The 18,728-nt window shown below is 40.4% G+C and overlaps 1 protein-coding gene across 14 annotated transcripts in view; it reads right to left on the bottom strand.

Annotated features, from left to right (window-relative positions):
• Positions 1 to 1,504: 1,504 nt before the first annotated feature.
• tjp1a (tight junction protein 1a) overlaps positions 1,505 to 18,728 on the bottom strand; it is a 193,187-nt gene continuing 175,963 nt past the window's right edge. For 8 of the 14 annotated variants that reach the window (XM_061670482.1, XM_061670485.1, XM_061670484.1 and 5 more), the window contains 2 exons: positions 14,031 to 14,174; positions 1,505 to 2,599 (listed from right to left, as the gene is read on the bottom strand). In XM_061670482.1, coding sequence (XP_061526466.1) covers positions 2,505 to 2,599; positions 14,031 to 14,174 — 239 coding nt within the window. In that variant the 3' untranslated portion in view covers positions 1,505 to 2,504. The remainder of the gene's footprint in view (positions 2,600 to 14,030; positions 14,175 to 18,728) is intronic. The other 6 variants (XM_061670488.1, XM_061670496.1, XM_061670495.1 and 3 more) reach the window with 2 other exon arrangements.

Here is an 18,728-nt window from a genome sequence, read left to right as displayed (position 1 = left end):
AAATAAACATTTGCAAATGTCCGTCTCAAGAATGAAACTCGTTTTACCCAAATTGTATGATCCAATCCAATAAGGAATTAAGAAGATAATTTTCATGTTTCTCAGTTGGTCAAAAGATGAGGCAAAAGGCACAATTTGATGTAAACAGTATATCAGCAATATATTTAAAGACCTGAAGTTGGAAATTACAAAATCAATATAAAGTTTGGACGTGTGTGAAAATGGTTTTTAAAAAAGGAAAGCAAGGGGGACAAGTGTTGTGTATGGCAAGGGCTGCTTCATTAGCATCCATGCAATATAGGCCTACTTTTGCACATTTAAGTCAAAATTACACCAAAGGAGTCAGATTTTATTTATTTATTTTGTAACATTTGATGACCCCCTATATTGACCTTCGGTAGGCTGAGTCTTCAAGTCATCTGGTGGCATTGACATTAAACTCAGTAAAATCTGCAGGTTAAAATGCAACGTGATGGTCACTGATGGACATGGGCAGTATTGAAGGTGTAGGGGGAATGTTGACTATTGGCTGACCGTGGCCTTAAAAACAGTATTTTGAATTTGGGGTCAGTGAGCTTTTTTGCCGTCAAGGGGGGCCAAATTCCTGGGCAGAGACAAAATGTTGCTTATAAATGACAAGCAGTAATGTAGTTTTCTGACCTTTTCAGTTCAGAGATCACTTCCGCTATCTAGCGGCCACACTTGTGAATTGCGTGCAATTGCGTGAAAAGCATATATTGCTTAGCAGCAACAACTAAATTATTGCTACAATATCAAATGAAGTACATTTCAACGAAAAATTACAAGGATGAGCTCTTCAAATACCGTACAAGCAAATTCACTTGAAGAATTTAAAACAGCACGTTAACTGCAAATATAACTGCTTGATGCTAGACGTGACTGCTTATTTTTGATCAATGGCAACGTTTGTGACTTTGTAAGAAAAGACAGGGAAATCTTTGACAAACATTACTTTAAAATGATTTTATTTATTAATACAGTGGTATACTTAAAATTGTGTTGAAGAAAAAAAAAAAAAGAAATCAGCCACACGTGAAGAGCTAATATCCAATTAAAGCTGTTAAGTCTAAAAATAAGATGGTACTGGTGTGCCATATATCATTAATGGTCTATAAGTACAAAAATACATTTAAGGGCACACGATACAGCATCCAGTATTGAAATTAGTGAAGGGAACACTTTGGGAGCACACCTTTTATTTTAAAAAAAGAACAACAACAACAACAAAAAACATTTTAAATGTTTTTGAACCCAAGCACTTTCCTGATCCTTAAGTAGCCACAAAAAGACTATTGAATGTTGGTAGAAAAGGTGTATTATTGTCAGATTCATTTTTTTTTTCCAAGGCTTGAGGGTATAATCCAGAATACAAAGATAATCATGTTTCTCTTCTTCTTTTTCAAACATGTTTCTGCTACATTTTATACAAAAAGAAAGACTTACAAAAAAATGTTCATTTACAAAGAACCAAGGCAATATGCTCGCATTATTTACAGCCTCTCTTTTTCTTCTATGTTTTTTTTTTTTCTCAAAGTAATGCATAGGAGACAAAAGACCAACAGAAATGTGTTATCCTCTCTCAACTGTGTGCTGAACCCGAGTTGGCTTATAGACTGGGTTAACAAAAATGGCAGCCCAAACAACACTAGAGAGTTATTAATCATAAATTATTTTCTTCATGAAAAGAGGTGATCTGCAGATAAGGCATCACTGCTTATTGTGTTTGAATGCAAGAGTGCAAAACGAGATGAGAATGAAACGTGAGGAAGCAACTGAGGAGGCCGCTGGACCTGAGTAGAACATGCATAGATCTCCCTCAAGCTGGAAGGAGAGAGAAAAACTCAAGCTACAAGATCCGACTGGAAGAAAAGGTGCAACAGAGGAAGAATAAAGGTTAACGTGTGCTGCTTGGCTTTCAGATCCAGCTGACCTTCAAACTCCAACTGTCTCATCTCAGACTAACACCTTCATCAGATTCCCACCAAATGGAGGAATGCGGATACATATTTAAATTCAAATTCAGTCACCTGAACTGAAAAAATAACAGGAGGTTGAAATCAGAAGTAAAATACATTACCATATACATTGTGTCTAGACTACTATATATACTGTATGCATATATAGCATAAATACACGACACTGGTTTGTAAAACATGTTCGCTGGTGGCGCAAATTGGAAAACCATCTATGTATGGCATGTAAAAACCTCATTGTGTACACTGTATATAACAAACCTTAGTAGGAGGGGCGGGTGCATGCATCAGTGGTTTCATTTCACGACTTCTAGACTTCATTTGGGGGAAAAAATTACTTAATAAATCTTCAGTGCCCAGTCGTAAACAGCACTGACTGGATCTTCTTCACACTACCATGGGGAGTCGGAGAGTGTAGCTGTGTGTGTGTCCGTGTGTGTGTGTGTGTGTCCGTGTTTATCCACCAACGATTCATATTCAGTAACATCGCACCTGCTGGCCCCTCCCCACTTAAAAGTGGTCGATGAGCACAGACACGCAATTGGCTCCCACCAGATAGTTGGGGTCTCCAGGGAGCGATTTGTTCTGCCAGTTTTTGGGGTCACCTGGGAGGAAAAGGAACAGATGGACCAGATGGTGAGTTATAACGGTCTTGTAGGTTAAATTCAACTGTAATGACTATATAAGCACTCCATTTTCACAGGCTGTACAGAGAAACAACTTTAGTATAAATTCATCTAGTGAGGAATACTTGAGTGGCACTGAAGGGCCTGATTGCATCTCCTGCCTGCCAGCCACACTTGGATATTACAAGACAGTGGCCTACATCCAAACACTGGAGACACAAGAGAATAGGCAAGTCATTTCATCTTTAATGAATGTCCCCGGCCTCTTGTTGACTCTAAATTCAACCTCAATCACTATGAGGACTATGTGCACTATACTGCAGGGGAAACGTCCACATTAAAGGGGGGGAAACAAGTACAGTACATCTTGAATTAACTTTGGCCTATTTCTGAAAATGTATTTTTTGATATCATGCGCCACGCAGTTACTTTCATTGTGTAGTTAAGTGTAAGTGTATTAATTAAGTGTATTACATTGGTTTGATTTGGTACCTACATTGTGTGTAGATGATTTGCATTATAACAGTGTTAGCAGGGTCCGAAATTAACACTCACCAGTCACTAAATTATCCATTTGGCGAGTGAATCTCAAAAGCACTACTCACCACATGCCGAGTGAATGTTGTACCCACGTACACTAACATATACGCGCAAATCATTAGTGCAGTAACGCGTGTCCTGGAGCCAGTAATATTGGAGCAGGCCGTGTCCTGCCAGGAAACTGTGTGGGATTCCTAATAACGCTTCGCCACCATGGCCTGTAGCGAGATATAAAAATAATAACTATAATAATTATAAAATAATTCATGGAACTACCAATTCATAATGTCATATGTTTTGTAGTCAAAATAGAAAGTTTTACTAAAACAATTTATTTTCCGGCGGCATGGTGGATGACTAATAAGCACATCTGCCTCACAGTTCTGAGGTCAAGGGTTCAAATTCGACCCGTCTGTGTGGAGTTTGCATGTTCTCCCCGTGCCTGCATGGGTTTTCTCCGGGCACTCCGGTTTCCTCCCACATCCCAAAAACATGCATGGCAGGTTAATTGAAGAGTCTAAATTGCCCGTAGGTGTGCATGTGAATGCTTGTTTGGCCGTAGGTGCCCTGCGACTGGCTGGTGTCCAGTTCAGGGTGTACCCCGCCTCTCGCACGAAGATAGCTGGGATAGGGCTTGAGGGCTGAGGCTGAGGGCTTGACTATGAAAAGTTATTGCAATCTCATAACTTTAGGGAATGTAACCCCTATTCAGTAGTGATGTCCCGATCACATTGTTTTGTACCTGAGTCAGTTTTTTTGTCCTGTTCGGCTGTTAGGTCAAGCAGAAAGCAGGATCTGTATCCCTTTTATGCCAGAGCCAGTCTTGGAATTTAAGGATCTGACGGTAGCGAGTCCCGATCCGGGACCTCGACAATGCATTAGAGTGCATCAAATTGTTCTCAAATTAATTTTATGTGTAGCCTATGTATATAGTTATACATACATACAGGTATAGACATACAATACATATATAAAAAAATTATATGGGCCATTGACATACACACAGCTTGCTCTCAGGGTGCATGGTCCGTGTCTGTCTGCTATGAGCATGGTGCAATGGGCCAACAGAATCAAGGCAGACTGTCACGCACGCACACACACACACTCTTTCACAGTGACTTATACACGTACTAAAACCGCCCCGAAATGTACATTGTCTAATATAAAATGAAGCTATTACTGTTCCATTTGGCAAGTGCGATGAACGACGCAGCGGCTCGGTGCTCTTCGGTTCATTATATTGTATGGAAGTGTCTTGTAGTATTGCTCCTTGTCCTGACCACTTTTTGCCGAGCGAACTACATCTACAGCCGACAGGACGTTCTCACGATCGGAACTGGCAGCGAGAGGAGTGTTACAACAGAGTATGTTTGCTCCCACAACATCCCGGTGGACATAGAGAGGAGTCCTGGCTCTCCGTGGTTTACCATCACCGCGGGACAACGTTGGAGGCGGTGCAGAGAGAGGAAGCAAAAGGGAGGCTGCAGGGCTGGCGTACTAGCGAGGCTATGGAAGCAGCCGGTTAAACCTCTGCTTCCCAGCATGTTCCTCACGTTGCAACGCCAGATCTCTCATCAACAATATCGACTAACGGAGGCTACACATTGCGACAAATAACACTATCAAGAACAGCTGTATTCTATTGATCACTGAATCCTGGCTTCACTCATTTGATTCCTGACTCTGCTATCCAGTTGACAGGTTAGACTGCACAGCGCCACGATCGGACCAGTGACTCCGGTACGAGTAGTCTGTGTGTGTGTTCATAAACAACGACTGGTGTACAAACAGTAACTGTAGACAAGTCACTGCTCCCCAGACCTGGGAGTATGTGACTGTTAAAATGCAGACCCATATACTGTACACAGTGTTCATTGTGTTCATGATCACCGCTGTTTACATAGCATCTGAATGCTAATGCTAACTATCTGACTTTTATATCGCAGCGTTAGCAGTCAGATGACTAGGCACCCTGACGCTGTGCACATCTTTGCTGGGGACTTTAACTATGTGCTGTCAACCCACGGAAGGCGGCTGGATCTGATGGCATCTCAGAAAGGGTGCTAAAGGATTGTACAGACCAACTGTCTGCGATCTTCACCAGGATATTCAACCAGTCTCTGTCCTAGCCCGCCGTCCCACTCTGCCTGAAGTCCTCCATCATAGTCCCTCTGCCCAAAAAACAGACCATCACCACTCTCAACAAATATAGGTAAGTGGCACTGACTCCTGTGGTGATGATGTACTTTGAGAAGCTCATCAGGAACAACATCCTGTCCTTCATCTCTCCCACGTTCGACCCATACCAAAATTTCAATTCCCAGTTCAGATGCCTAGTCCTCCAGCCGCGAAGAAGTGGCGACAACGATGACATGCTTGTGCCCAACGGCAGCGGCGGCGAATAAAAGTGTGTCTTAACTTTGTTAAAATGAATGACCAGTCGCCTCAGTGGTATAAGATGGAATAAGATTACATTGTGCAAAAGAGTTTTTCCTGATGTGTAGCATCTGACGCACTCGGACCCTCAGCCTACACCACGCGGAGCTTCAGTGAAGTCAAATCTCAGTCAATTGGGTGAGTGAAAAAAATATTTAAGTCTATGCCAACATTGAGACAGTTAAGAAGGTAAATGGTTTCTTGCACTTTTGCACTGATGGTTTTTAGCATTTATTTTAGTCTTCAAACCAACTTAAGAGCCAATGACGGGGAAAAAAAAAAAGCTTAACATCGAGCTAAAACTTCACCATAGCAACTTTACATCACAATTAATTGGGACAAAATTCACATAATCGTCTCACAGTATTACAAACAAACAAACCTTGTGCCTCATAGGTGGGAAGGGAAAGGAATATGTTTTGTGCCAAAATGCTCAGTTCCGGTGCGTACCTTCAAAATAAAACGCTACAAGCTTAAAACAAGAAGACTTGTACATATAAACTATTTAACGTGATGAAACAGAATACAGTGGCAGCTATATAGCATTGTTAAATAACTATTTTATCAATCCTGTCAGTAAAGTCAACTCTCAGTCAACTGGGTGAGTGAAACAAAATAGTTAAAACAGTTAAAATAACTATTTTAACAATGCTATATTTAACTTTTAGCTATAACAATTAATGAATATTAAGTCAATTGGGTTAGTTCCACACACATTGCCTTTTAGTTCATAGGTTTGATATTGATACTGGTTATAAAGAACCTTGAGTCAAATGTTCATTTTAGTCTATGCTGCGGGCTGCTAAGAAAATGGATGTTCATAATTTGGACACCCTTTATTTAAACCATGCAAACTTTTTTGACCCAGCCCCCTAAAATAATCGGAACCGAACTAAGGAACCGGAATCGCACAAATTCAAACGATGCCCAACTTTAACTCCAACTGCTGCTGGATTAAGGACTTCCTGAGTGAAAACACACTGAGGGTTAAAGTGGACCCCCACTTCACCACAGTCATCAGCACCGACTCCCCTTAGGGCTGTGTACTAAGCCCCCCTCCTCTACACCCACTATACTATCGACTGTACTCTCCACAGTAACACTATCGTTAAGTTTGTTGATGACACCACAGTAGTTGGGCTATGGGGGGGACGAGTCTCCCTACAGGGATGAGGTTGAGCAGCTGGCAGTGTGGTGCAGGAACAACTTGCTCCTGAACAAAGCAAAGACAAAGGAGCTTATCGTGGACTTCAATGAGAGTGAGCAACATCCAGCTACTCATCATCAACGGTGACATGTGCAAAAGGTTTCAGACTTCTGCTTCCTGGGAGTCAACATCAGGGAGGACCTGACCTGGGAAACACACACTGCTGAGCTAGTGAAGAAGGTTCAAGAGAGACTCTACTTCATGAGGGCTTTCAGGACGAAAAACATCCATGAGAAACTGCTGGTGTCCTTCTACCGCTGCACAGTTGAGAGCTTCCTGACCTACTGTCTGTCTCTGGTTCACCACTACACAGTAGCACAAAGGAAAGAGCTCCACAGAGTCGTACAGGTCGCCCAGCAGCGAGTCAGCTGTCCTCTCCTTTCACTTGAAGATCTGCACAGTTCCGTTGCCTTGGGAATATCAAGAGGATTCCCCAGGATCTATCAGACCTTGCACACAAACTGAATGACTGCCCTCAGACAAATGTTTCAGGTCCATAAAGACTACAACAAACAGATTAAGAAACAGTTTCTATCCTTCTGCCATTACCATGTTAAATGCTGCTAAGTTGATCTAATGCAATTTAAGACTGCACTTTTGACATGACAGACATGTTTATATACCGTCTATATAAACATATACATACACACACATTTATACACACATTTATTTTTTACAGCTCTTTTTTGTTTAGCATATTCTATCTCCCGAGCACCTCAATTTCGTTGTACGATGTCTCATTGCTACAATGACGAAGAGTTTCTGATTCTGAAGATCTTTGTATCTTTGCATTATTATGTCACTTTCTGACATTTAAAATGTCAGAAAATGAATAAAACCAATCTTTTTCAGCCGATCTCGATCAGCTGAAAATCACTTTCGATTGACCCTGATTTTCCATCATGTGATCAGACCGGTACATCCCTACTATTCAGTACTCACGCAATTAGATTTTATAGTTTGACAATGTTAATTAACACCCACAGACACACACACGACAAAATCTGTTTTTATTTTTACACATATATATCTTTATGTGATGGTTGATGCAAGCTCTCAGGCTGGCAACGCTGTAGTCTCTGTCAGTCTTTGTTGACTGGACAGCGGCATCAAATTGTCACAGGGTATCATTCAAAGTGTTCTGTTTGTATTTGGCAGTTTTTGTGCCAGCAAGTGTCTCGGTGTGTTAATTGCCTATTTTGTTGTGTTCTTGGCCTTGATTTTCATCCTTGTCGGCAACTTGATTTAAATCTGACAGCGTTAACGCTTTGTGCCACTTCTGCCTCTTAATTTTTCCCCTCAATTCCTCAGCAGCATCCCAGTCATCAAAGGCACTGTAATCACCAAATAAAGTAAAGGATTAAATCACTGATTGTTTTCATTCATTTTCCGTACCGCTTCTCCAACCCCAATTCCAATGAAGTTGGGACGTTGTGTTAAACAAATTAAAAAAAAGAATACAATGATTTGCAAATCATATTCAACCTATATGTAATTGAATACACTACAAAGACAATGGCATGGGTAACTTACACATCTGTGACGGAACCATTAATGCTGAAAGGTACATACAGGTTTTGGAGAAACATATGCTGCCATCCAAGCAACGTCTTCTCATGGACGCCCCTGTTTATTTCAGCAAGACAATGCCAAACCACATTCTGCACGTGTTACAACAGCGTGGCTTCGTAGCAAAAGAGTGCGGGTACCAGACTGGCCTGCCTGCAGTCCAGACCGTTCTCCCATCGAAAATGTGTGGTGCATTATGAAGCGTAAAATACGACAACGGATACACCGGACTGTTGAACAGCTGAAGCTGTACATCAAGCAAGAATGGGAAAGAATTCCACCTAACAAAGCTTCAAGAATTAGTGTCCTCAGTTCCCAAACGTTTATTGAATGTTATTAAAAGAAAAGGTGATGTAACACAGTTGTAAGCCTGACCCTGTCCCAGCTTTTTTGGAACGTGTTGCAGCCATAAAATTCTAACTTAATGATTATTTGCTAAAAACAATAAAGTTTATCAGTTTGAACATTAAATACCTTGTCTTTTTAGTGTATTCAATTAAATATAGGTTGAACATGATTTGCAAATCATTGTATTCTGTTTTTATTTATGTTTAACACAACGTCCCAACTCCATTGGAATTGGGGTTGTACTCAATAGGGTCGCTGGCGTGCTGGAGCCTATCCCAGCCGACTCGTGGCGAGAGGCAGGGTACCCCCTAAACTGGTTCCCAGCCAATCGCAGGGCACATATAAACAAACAAACAACCATTCGCACTCACATTCACACCTATGGGCAATTTAGGGTCTTCAATTAACCTACCATGCATGTTTTTGGGATGTGGGAGGAAACCGGAGCAAACTCCACAGCGAGGTCAGATTTGAACCCAGGTCCTCAGAACTGTGAGCCAGATGTGCCAACCAGTCGTCCATCGTGGCACCACTCATTGTTTTAAAATCCCTCATTTCTCATTGTTTTCATTTCTGTCCTCAGAATACTTCACATTTACTGACTGTGCCAGGTTGCTATGTTGCTCATATAATCTAATGGGTAAGGTGGTGTGCATTAAGTTGGAAGAATGTAATGATTTTTTTTATTTTTATTTTTTTTTACAGGAACTACAGGTCCTTGAGACGTTCGAAAGCTGTACATTATCGGTTGGTAATGTACACAGATGGAATTTTCAGAATTGGGTTTTCACCAAGACCATGGTATAAGTACTGTGTGCTGTCACACAAACATTGTAACTGTGCTTCCAAACACCTTTTTTTTTTTTTTTTTTTTTTTTTTTAAATATAGAAAATTACTGCTGTTGTAGCAGTCTTGGAAATATGAATATTTTTCCTTATGATAGTTTCCAATTTCCATACTTTTGCAGAGCTGGAAAATTATGAAATCAAACTCCATATTTTACCATAATTTCCATACTTCCTTAGGAACCCTGTTGCAAGCTTCCCTCTTTTTTCTTCAAACGTAACAATACTCATTACGGCCAAATAGTTCAATTTTAGTTTCGTCAGGCCACAGGACATGTCTGCAAAAAATTTGGGTCTTTGTCCCTGTGTGCATTTGCAAATTGTTATCAGGTTCTTCCTGGCAGATTGGCTTTTCAGCCCATGTTGGGACAGTACTCGTACTCTTACCAGCTTCAGTCAACATCTTCACAATGTATTTTACTTTGGTTCTTGTGTAAATATGTAAATTTTGGACCAAAGCACGTTCATCTCAGGGACACAGAATCAGTCTCCTTCCTAAGCGGTATGATGGCTGGATATTTCCATGGTGTTTATACTTGGGTATAATTGATTGGACAGATGAACATGGAACCTTTAGGCATCTGGAAATTTCACCTAAGAAAGAACCAGACTTGTGCAAGTCCACCATTCTCTTCCTGATATCTTGGCTGATTTTTGACATTCCAATGATGTGAAGCAGTGGGTTTCAGCGTTGCCTAGTTTAAATATACCCACAATTGTGTCTCTAATTAACTCAAAAATCAGAAGCTTCCAAAGAAATTACATCTGGGTTTTCCCAAATTGTTTAAAGGCAAGTCACTGATGGTGTAGTGGTACACTCGCCTGACTTTGGTGCAGGCAGCGTGGGTTCAGTTCCCACTCAGTGACGGTGTGAGTGTGAATGGTTGTCCGTGTCTATATGTGCCCTGCCTTGAGACTGACTGGCGACCAGTTCAGGGTGTAGTCCGCCTTTCGCCCTAAATCAGATGGGATAGGCTCCAGCGTCCCGCGACCCTAACCAGGATAAGCGGTGTTGAAAATGGATGGATGGATGGATGGATGTTTAAAAGCACAGTAATCTTACTGTATGTAAATGTCTGACTTTGAAGTCAGTCATGAAAAATTGCCTAAAAGAAATCCTCTCATTACGCTGGCATTTAGCAAATAGAAATAATTTTGGTAATCCTAATACGTAAAACAGGAAATGTTTAGTCTGATTTAATGTCAGACAGTGATGGGAAAAAAGGGAATGTGTCTTTTTATATAGTGTATGTAAACATCTGGTTTTCAACTGTTTCAAATGTTAAGACACCTTGGAACTGTTTTAAATTGCAAAAAAACATAATAACAATAATGATATGACCGCTTTTAAAAGCCATGCCAATCTATAGTAGTAGTGAACCAGTGAGAGATCTGCTGCTCATGCAATCTAAAGTTCATTAGCTTTACGTCTTTGGAATTAAAAAAATAAATAAAAATGAAATTAAAAAAATCAAAGTGTGATCAGAGAACCAGACATACTCCAAGGACGAGCATCCATGAGACGCAGAGTGCTGTAATGAAGGAAAAGTGTAGTGGAGACTCGATGTAGGAAGAAAGTGACGAGAGAGCAGAAGCAGGCCGGAGAGTGGCCTTGACTCGTAATAAAAGGATTAGCACGCAGACTGATAATCCTCCTACTATTCAGCGGAAAATTGGAGCAAAACAGATTCTCATTCTTAAAATGAGGGTAATTAACAGCTAATCCTAACAACAGCTAAATTCCCCACTCTTCTTGAAGGGATGAGGAAATAAGTGACTCTTTGATCTTTTTATTTCTTTCCCGTAATTGAGTTGAGCTTTTTAGAAGTGTTCCTCATGCACTTTAGCCACCTAATGTCACATTTGAGTCTTCTATTATAATGACTACAGGCCTTGTATTAATGCATATCTGTTGCAATGTATTTAATCGGAAATGTGAATGAATGGTTATTATCAAATTATCAAAAACTTGTTCTGGAAACAAGCACAAACATCCAGTGTAGTCAACAAAATCACTGACATCAAAGGGAGGACTTCCCTAACCCAATCCTAATTGATCAATGCATCAAAACATTAATCCAACCATCCGTTTTTACACAATTTATACTGGTAAGGATCGCGGGTGAGCTGGATGTCTAATTTAATTGGACTGGGCAGAGTCAAAAAAAGAGGTCCATAAAAGCACAGATCTGTAAAAGCAGTTCTACGGGCCAGGATGTGAGTGTTTGTGTGAGAGGAAAGAAACAACAACATTCAATATCCTCACACGGGTCGCGGGCGTGCTGCAGCCTATCCCAGCTATCTTTGAGCGAGAGGCGGGATACACCCTGAACTGGTCGTCAGCCAATCGCAGGGCACATAAATAAACAACCATTTGCACTGACATCCACACCTACGGGGAATTTAGAGTCTTCAATTAATGTTTTTGGAATGTGGGAGGAAACCGGAGTACCCGGAGAAAACCCACGCAGGCACGGAGAGAACATGCAAACTCCACACAGGCGAGACTGTATTTGAACCCGGATCCTCAGAACTGTGAGGCAGTCATCCACCGTGCCCCCACACACACACACACACACACACACACAGAGAGAGAAATTAAAAGTTCATCGTATATGCATGCATATACAATGAACCAGTGAGGTTGATGTACACTCAAGGGCACAAAAATAGGTACACATGCTAATGAAATCCAATACAATAAGCTGTAAAAAGAAGAAAACTGACACAAATAATTGAGTTAATGTATATGAGAAATTAAAGTGAAAATTACTGTATAATTTTTGATACAGTTCTTATATTGGCAATCATTAGATTGACCACTGTGAAGGTCGATGGGAAGAGTGAAACAGTACCTTCAGTGAGTAAAAATAATTAAGAGGGTGGCTTTGATGACCACAAAGACAGACAAGTTGTATATGAGTAAAAACAAAGTGATAGTGAAATGGATAAAACTAAACCCATTGTGATTAGTGCTGTGTGATATGGCCTAAATTTGATATCACATTTTTTCTCCCTAATGTCGATATTCGATATGACTCGATATTTATTGTATTAAAGTTAATACATTTATAAAACTGGACTAGACCAAAATAAATTACTTTTGCCTGCAGCTATTACAAAATATAATGATCTTGAAGTCAAGCCACTGTAGTAACCTGACCTGATTCTCCTCATCCAGCTTCCTAAAATATAAGACACCTTTAAGTCCTTATGCAATTGTCTCGCCAGTATTATCTTCGGGTCCATAGCGTGTCTGCAAACAGGTACTTTTCAGCTCCCAGTCTTCAAGGTAGTGAAGTACGTTGCACTGTGTGAATACTCCACCGGTCAGTCGTCACAAAAAAAAGTGTTTTACACACTTGGTGTAACTTTCTCCCTGATGTTATTGTAAAGTTTAGGCAATGCTTCCTTTGCTAAATGTTTCCAACGAGGCAAATTGTACCTGGGATCCAATGTTTTCATCAGCTTTTTAAATCCATCTTTTTCCAATGCATAAATAGGAATCATGTCCTTGGCTAAAATATCCATCCATCCATTTTCTGAGCCGCTTTTCCTCACTAGGGTCACGGGCGTGCTGGAGCCTATCCCAGCTGTCATCGGGCAGGAGGCGGGGTACACCCTGAACTGGTTGGCAGCCAATCGCAGGGCACATAGAAACAAACAACCATTCGCACTCACAGTCATGCCTACAGGCAATTTAGAGTCTCCAATTTATGCATGTTTTTGGGATGTGGGAGGAAACCGGAGTGCCCGGAGAAAACCCACGCAGGCACGGGGAGAAAAAGCAAACTCCACACAGGCGGGGCCCGGGATTGAACCCGGGTCCTCAGAACTGTGAGGCTGACGCTCTAACCAGTCGGCCACCGTGCCGCCTGGCTAAAATATATAGAATGAAATTGTTGACGTGACCTCCCTCCATTTGGTGCTCAAACTCTCATAACGAGAGGAGTTAACATACAGTAGATCCTGTTGTTTTGTTGAGGTTATAGGAAAGGCACAATGAGTCGTGACTCTCTTTAGAGTGATACATGCATCGCACTCAATAATGTGCTTCATCTTCAAGTGATTTTACACGGATATGCCTTTCTTCGTCACAATATCTTTCATACACGTTTTGCAAACTACGGTTGTTTCCAAATGATAGATGTTACATGCCCTTTTTTTTGGATTATTTCTGACTCGCTAGTCGCCAGCTAGAGCTGCCACGATCCCCTTTTCCATATTGAGCTTTAATAAAATATCGAATTGAGCTTCACGATATATCGCCCAGCACTAATTGTGATATTCAAACGGAAGGACAGCTTTAATTCACTGTAGACTGATTATTTTACCAAAATGTCACCCAAAACAAAAAAACAAAAAAACAAAAGAAATCACAACTAGGGAGAAATTATTTAGATGATACACAATAGTCACAGAGCCAGCCCAAACGACCCCAGAGGAACTGAGAGCACAGCATACCCGACGAGGAGTCGGAGGATTTTAGAGCAAAAGACCAACCATCAGGGGTCATTGACGCACAGTGAGGTAAGCGCAGCTCCACAGGCTTCAAAAACTTGAGGCCGTGAGGTCCACACATCACTAGAGGGCTCAGCAGAGTCTCCCCTAAAAAAAATAAGAGCAGAATAATAACATCACAGCATCAGAAACACAAATGATCAAGTAAAACTGCAAATAGAAAAGCTTTTTTTTTGGTGTGTTAAAAAGTGTTAACTTCCTTTATTTTGAACAGAAAGATACAGGAGAAAAACTTTGTCTGCATTAAACAAATGACTGAGATCGATTGATTAGAAGGACTGGGACCCCAATGGCAGGCAGTTAAATTTGCTAAGAATGTGAACCTTTTACCCAGTGTAGGGAGTAATGTGACCAAATTTAATAACAATTACAGTAACTATCACTCTTTAATGTAACTAAGTAATGTAAATGCAATACCATCCAATGTACCGGTTACAATGTCAGTGCCGTGTAACAATATATAAAATACTACCGTAATTTCTCGTGTATAATGCGCCCCCCCCCCGCCCCAAAAATACATTGTCAAAGGTTAATAGTGGCCATTAAACATGGGTATAAGGGTAAATGGGGGGGGGGGGGAATTCACATTTTATAAATGTATGACATCATCTCGTGGTTATGAAAAAGCTATACACTTTCATTCCAAAATTCCACCGCCACCTTTTGGTTATAAATAAAGTGCTTGCCTACACTGTCATTCCAATACGATATGGGTACGCATGACTGCATATATGTACAGTTGTGCTCATAAGTTTACATAGCCTGGCAGAATTTGTGAAATTATTTTATTTTATTTTAAATATGACTGAACAGCAACCATCATAAATTAGTTTTTTGTTATGTTTTGTTTAATGTTAATGCTTTTCTGAAATGCTTGACCGTTTAATTTGAATTCCATTAAATTAAAATTAAATGTGTTTCGCCTGGTCCTTCCTGTTTTCTTCAAAGAATTGTACCCATCTTACAAATTATTCCTGGGTAATCAAACATATGAGCACAACTGTGTGTTTTCTAATTTACCAAATAAAAGTCGGGCTGTGAATTTCAAAATAAGAGCGAGTAAATTAAAAAAAGGATTACGTTTTCAGATGAAGTGCTTAACTTCAGAATTATTCTTTGAAAAAAAAAAAATACAGACAATACTACGTTTTGATCATATGGGTAGACGCAAAATCATGCATTGTAAAAATGCATTATACATAGCTAGAAGGGTTTTTCTGAATTTTGAGGTCAATTTTGGGGGTGCGCATTATACACGAGAAATTACGGTATATATTTTAACCTTGTGGTGACAATACTTTGTTGTTTCCCAGTTTTTCCAACTTCCTCATCCAGTTCCTCTCAGTTTCTGCTTGATCCGTCAGAATTTAAATCTATTTCAAAGTAGCTACAGTGTAAATTATATTTTATTTTCTGAAGGTTAAATGTTGCATTTGTTCGACTGACTATACTAAAATATACTGACTATACACAAAGCAATCGAGGCATGGAAAATAAGTCACAAATACACTTAGAATAAACACAGGTGTAACAGACATTTTAAGACCTCCTCGTGGTCACTTTATTATTAATAGATTTTTCAAAATTAGGCTACAGTGTTCCCTCGCCACTTCGCGGCTTCAGTGCTTCGCGGGTTTTTCCAAAATATTCATTAAAAAAAATAAAATAAAATACAGCCATATCAGCAGCCATATTGTGGAAAGACGCGTTGTTTCATGTTGATGCGCGCGAGAGAAGTTATGCATCTGTGGGACGCCATTATGGCGTGAATGAATCTACAATGCAGAACATAAAGAAAGAGGAAGTAAACATCCGCAAAACTGCTTCAATAACCTTCAATAAGGAAGCGAAATGTGTGGTAACTCCACGTAATAAGAGAATTGTGTAAATGGAAGCTGCATTGGCATTGTGGATTGCTGATTGCAGGGAAAAGAAGAGTAATTAATTTCTTTATAAGGTTTTATAATTAAATATTTAAGTAAATACGTGTACTGTTGTAATCTTTGTCTCAAATATGTAAAGTATAAATACTGTTTAAATATTTTAAACATTCTGGTACCCACATAAACATCCACAAAAATTCCTGGGGTGGCGGGGGGGTGGGGGGGGGGCAAATCCTACCTCGCGGTTTTTCACCTTTCGCGGGGGGTTCTGGTCCCCATAAACCACGAAAAACGAGGGAACATTATTTCATTTTTTAACATCGCACTTCCAGGAAGCATTTGTTGTACCAGGTAGCAGAATTGCAGTATGAGCCCTCATATTTTGTAAGGTTAAAAAAATAAACGTACCCAAACATTTTTACTTTAGCAAGCAAACTAAATAAATATGCTATTACAAAGTGCAATCACAAATTGCAACATAATGGAAACAAATACAGTTAATGCATTGTATTTAAATGCTTTTAATCATGTAAAGCTCATTGAGTTACCTTGTGTATGAAATTAGTTATATACATAAATTTGCTTTGGGCTGCGAACACCGACTTTTCATTTGAAAATCCTCATCATCAAGATAGTGAATTGTCAAGGATGGTACGTCTCCGTTGTTCTGCTTGACCATTGGTCAGTCGTGCACGGTCACAACGTGCAAAGAACGACAGTTGTGATTTCCCCCTCTATTTACTCCCAGCGTCTTTTTTTCATTGCGGTCAGGCCAGCCAAAAAGTTTAAGTAAAGGCAGCCGCAACAACAATTAATAGTGTCTTAACGTGCGTGATATGCCACCTGTCCGGCAACATGCTGAGGGGTCCAACTTCAAAACAAAAGCTTCATATATTCTACATTGGACATCAATGCCATTTTAAGGCTTTTATTTTGAAGTTGGTACTGAGCGCAGTGCCAGTGCTTAACAAAGCCTTAACCATATGTTCCCCCGCTGGCTGACTAGGCTGCGGGCACTGCTGCAAATTAAGCACTGCACAGCATTGCCCCCATTTTAACAGTAAAAAAATAAACAAATACATTTTAAAAAAAAAATAAAAAAATCGCTGACGATCAGGCTCATTGAACCATGGCAGCCAAAATCGTGAGCATGATTAAAATTTGATTAATTGTGGAGCCCTAACGTACTATAACCTAAGCAACGCCATACACCAGTTGACAAACATGCATGTGATATGGTGTTCATTTACTCATAGGTTCCATAGACACGCTAAAGGCTTTAATTGCTTGTGCTGGGACTACTAATAGTATAGGTATAATATTGGTTATATTAAGATATCAACTCTTCAAGTTCTTACAGGTGTTTAGACACTATAAGAGCATTCCACCGCACCAATAATCAGTAGCTTTTCTATCCTCATCTTGTTCTCTTGGTTAGTTATTGCATGTGCGGGTGCCCACCCCCCACCCACAAATAAGAACACGATTTGACTGTTGTAACGTTACTTGTGGTCAAATATCTAGACTGACTAACTATTGTTCTGCTTGGGGTCGCACCCCTATTCCCCTCGTCCGTTCTGTCCCTCTGTCAGAGAAAATAGTCAAACAGTTTAAGGACAATGTTCCTCAACGTACAATTGCAAGGAATTTAGGGATTTCATCATCTCTGGTCCATATCATCATCAAAAGGTTCAGAGAATCTGGAGAAAACACTCCATGTAAGCGGCAAGGCCGAAAACCAACATTGAATGCCCATGACCTTCAATCCCTGAGGCGGCACGGAATTTGTTAGCAAATTATGGTGGCAAATTTGTATTTGGTCAACAACAAAAGGTCATCTAAATACTTTTTCTATACCCTTTGACAGATGTCAAAGGTTATCACACACTGTTGCTAGTATTTTGGCCCATTCCTCCAAGCAGATCTCCTCGAGAGCAGTGATGTTTTGGGGCTGTCGCTGGGCAACACAGACTTTCAACTCCCTCCAAAGATTTTCTATGGGGTTGAGATCTAGAGACTGGCTAGGCCACTCCAGGACCTTGAAATACTTCTTACGAAGCCACTCCTTCGTTGCCCAGGCGGTGTGTTTGGGATCATTGTCATGTTGAAAGACCCAGCCACGTTTTATGCTTGCTGATGGAAGGAGGTTTTCACTCAAAATCTCACGATACATGGCCCCATTCATTCTTTCCTTTACACTGATCAGTCGTCTTGGCCCCTTTGCATAAAAACAGCCCCAAAACATGATGTTTCCACCCCCATGCTTCCAATAATTCTTTGGATGCAACTCAGCATTCTTTCTCCTCCAAACACGACAAATTGAGATTTTACTATAAAGTTATATTTTGGTTTAATCTGACTATATGACATTCTCCCAGTCCTCTTCTGGATCATCCAAATGCTCTCTCGCAAACTTCAGACGGGCCAGGACATCTACTAGCTTAAGCAGGGGAACACGTCTGGCACTGCAGGATTTAAGTCCCTGGTGGCGTAGTGTGTTACTGATTGTAGCCTTTGTTACTTTGGTCCCAGCTCTCTGCAGATCTTTCACTAGGTCCGGCCGTGTGGTTCTGGGATTTTTGCACACCGCTCTTGTCATCATTTTGCGTGGCACCCCAGATCGAAGGAGATTATCTGTGGTCTTGTATGTCTTCCATTTTCTCATAATTGCTCCCACAGTTGATTTCTTCACACCAAGATGCTTACCTATTGCAGATTCAGTCTTCCCAGCCTGGTGCAGGTCTACAATTTTGTTTCT

Source organism: Phycodurus eques, chromosome 2, assembly GCF_024500275.1.
Source record: "Phycodurus eques isolate BA_2022a chromosome 2, UOR_Pequ_1.1, whole genome shotgun sequence".
Taxonomy (NCBI): domain Eukaryota; kingdom Metazoa; phylum Chordata; class Actinopteri; order Syngnathiformes; family Syngnathidae; genus Phycodurus; species Phycodurus eques.
This window is presented reverse-complemented; position numbering and strand designations above follow the sequence as displayed.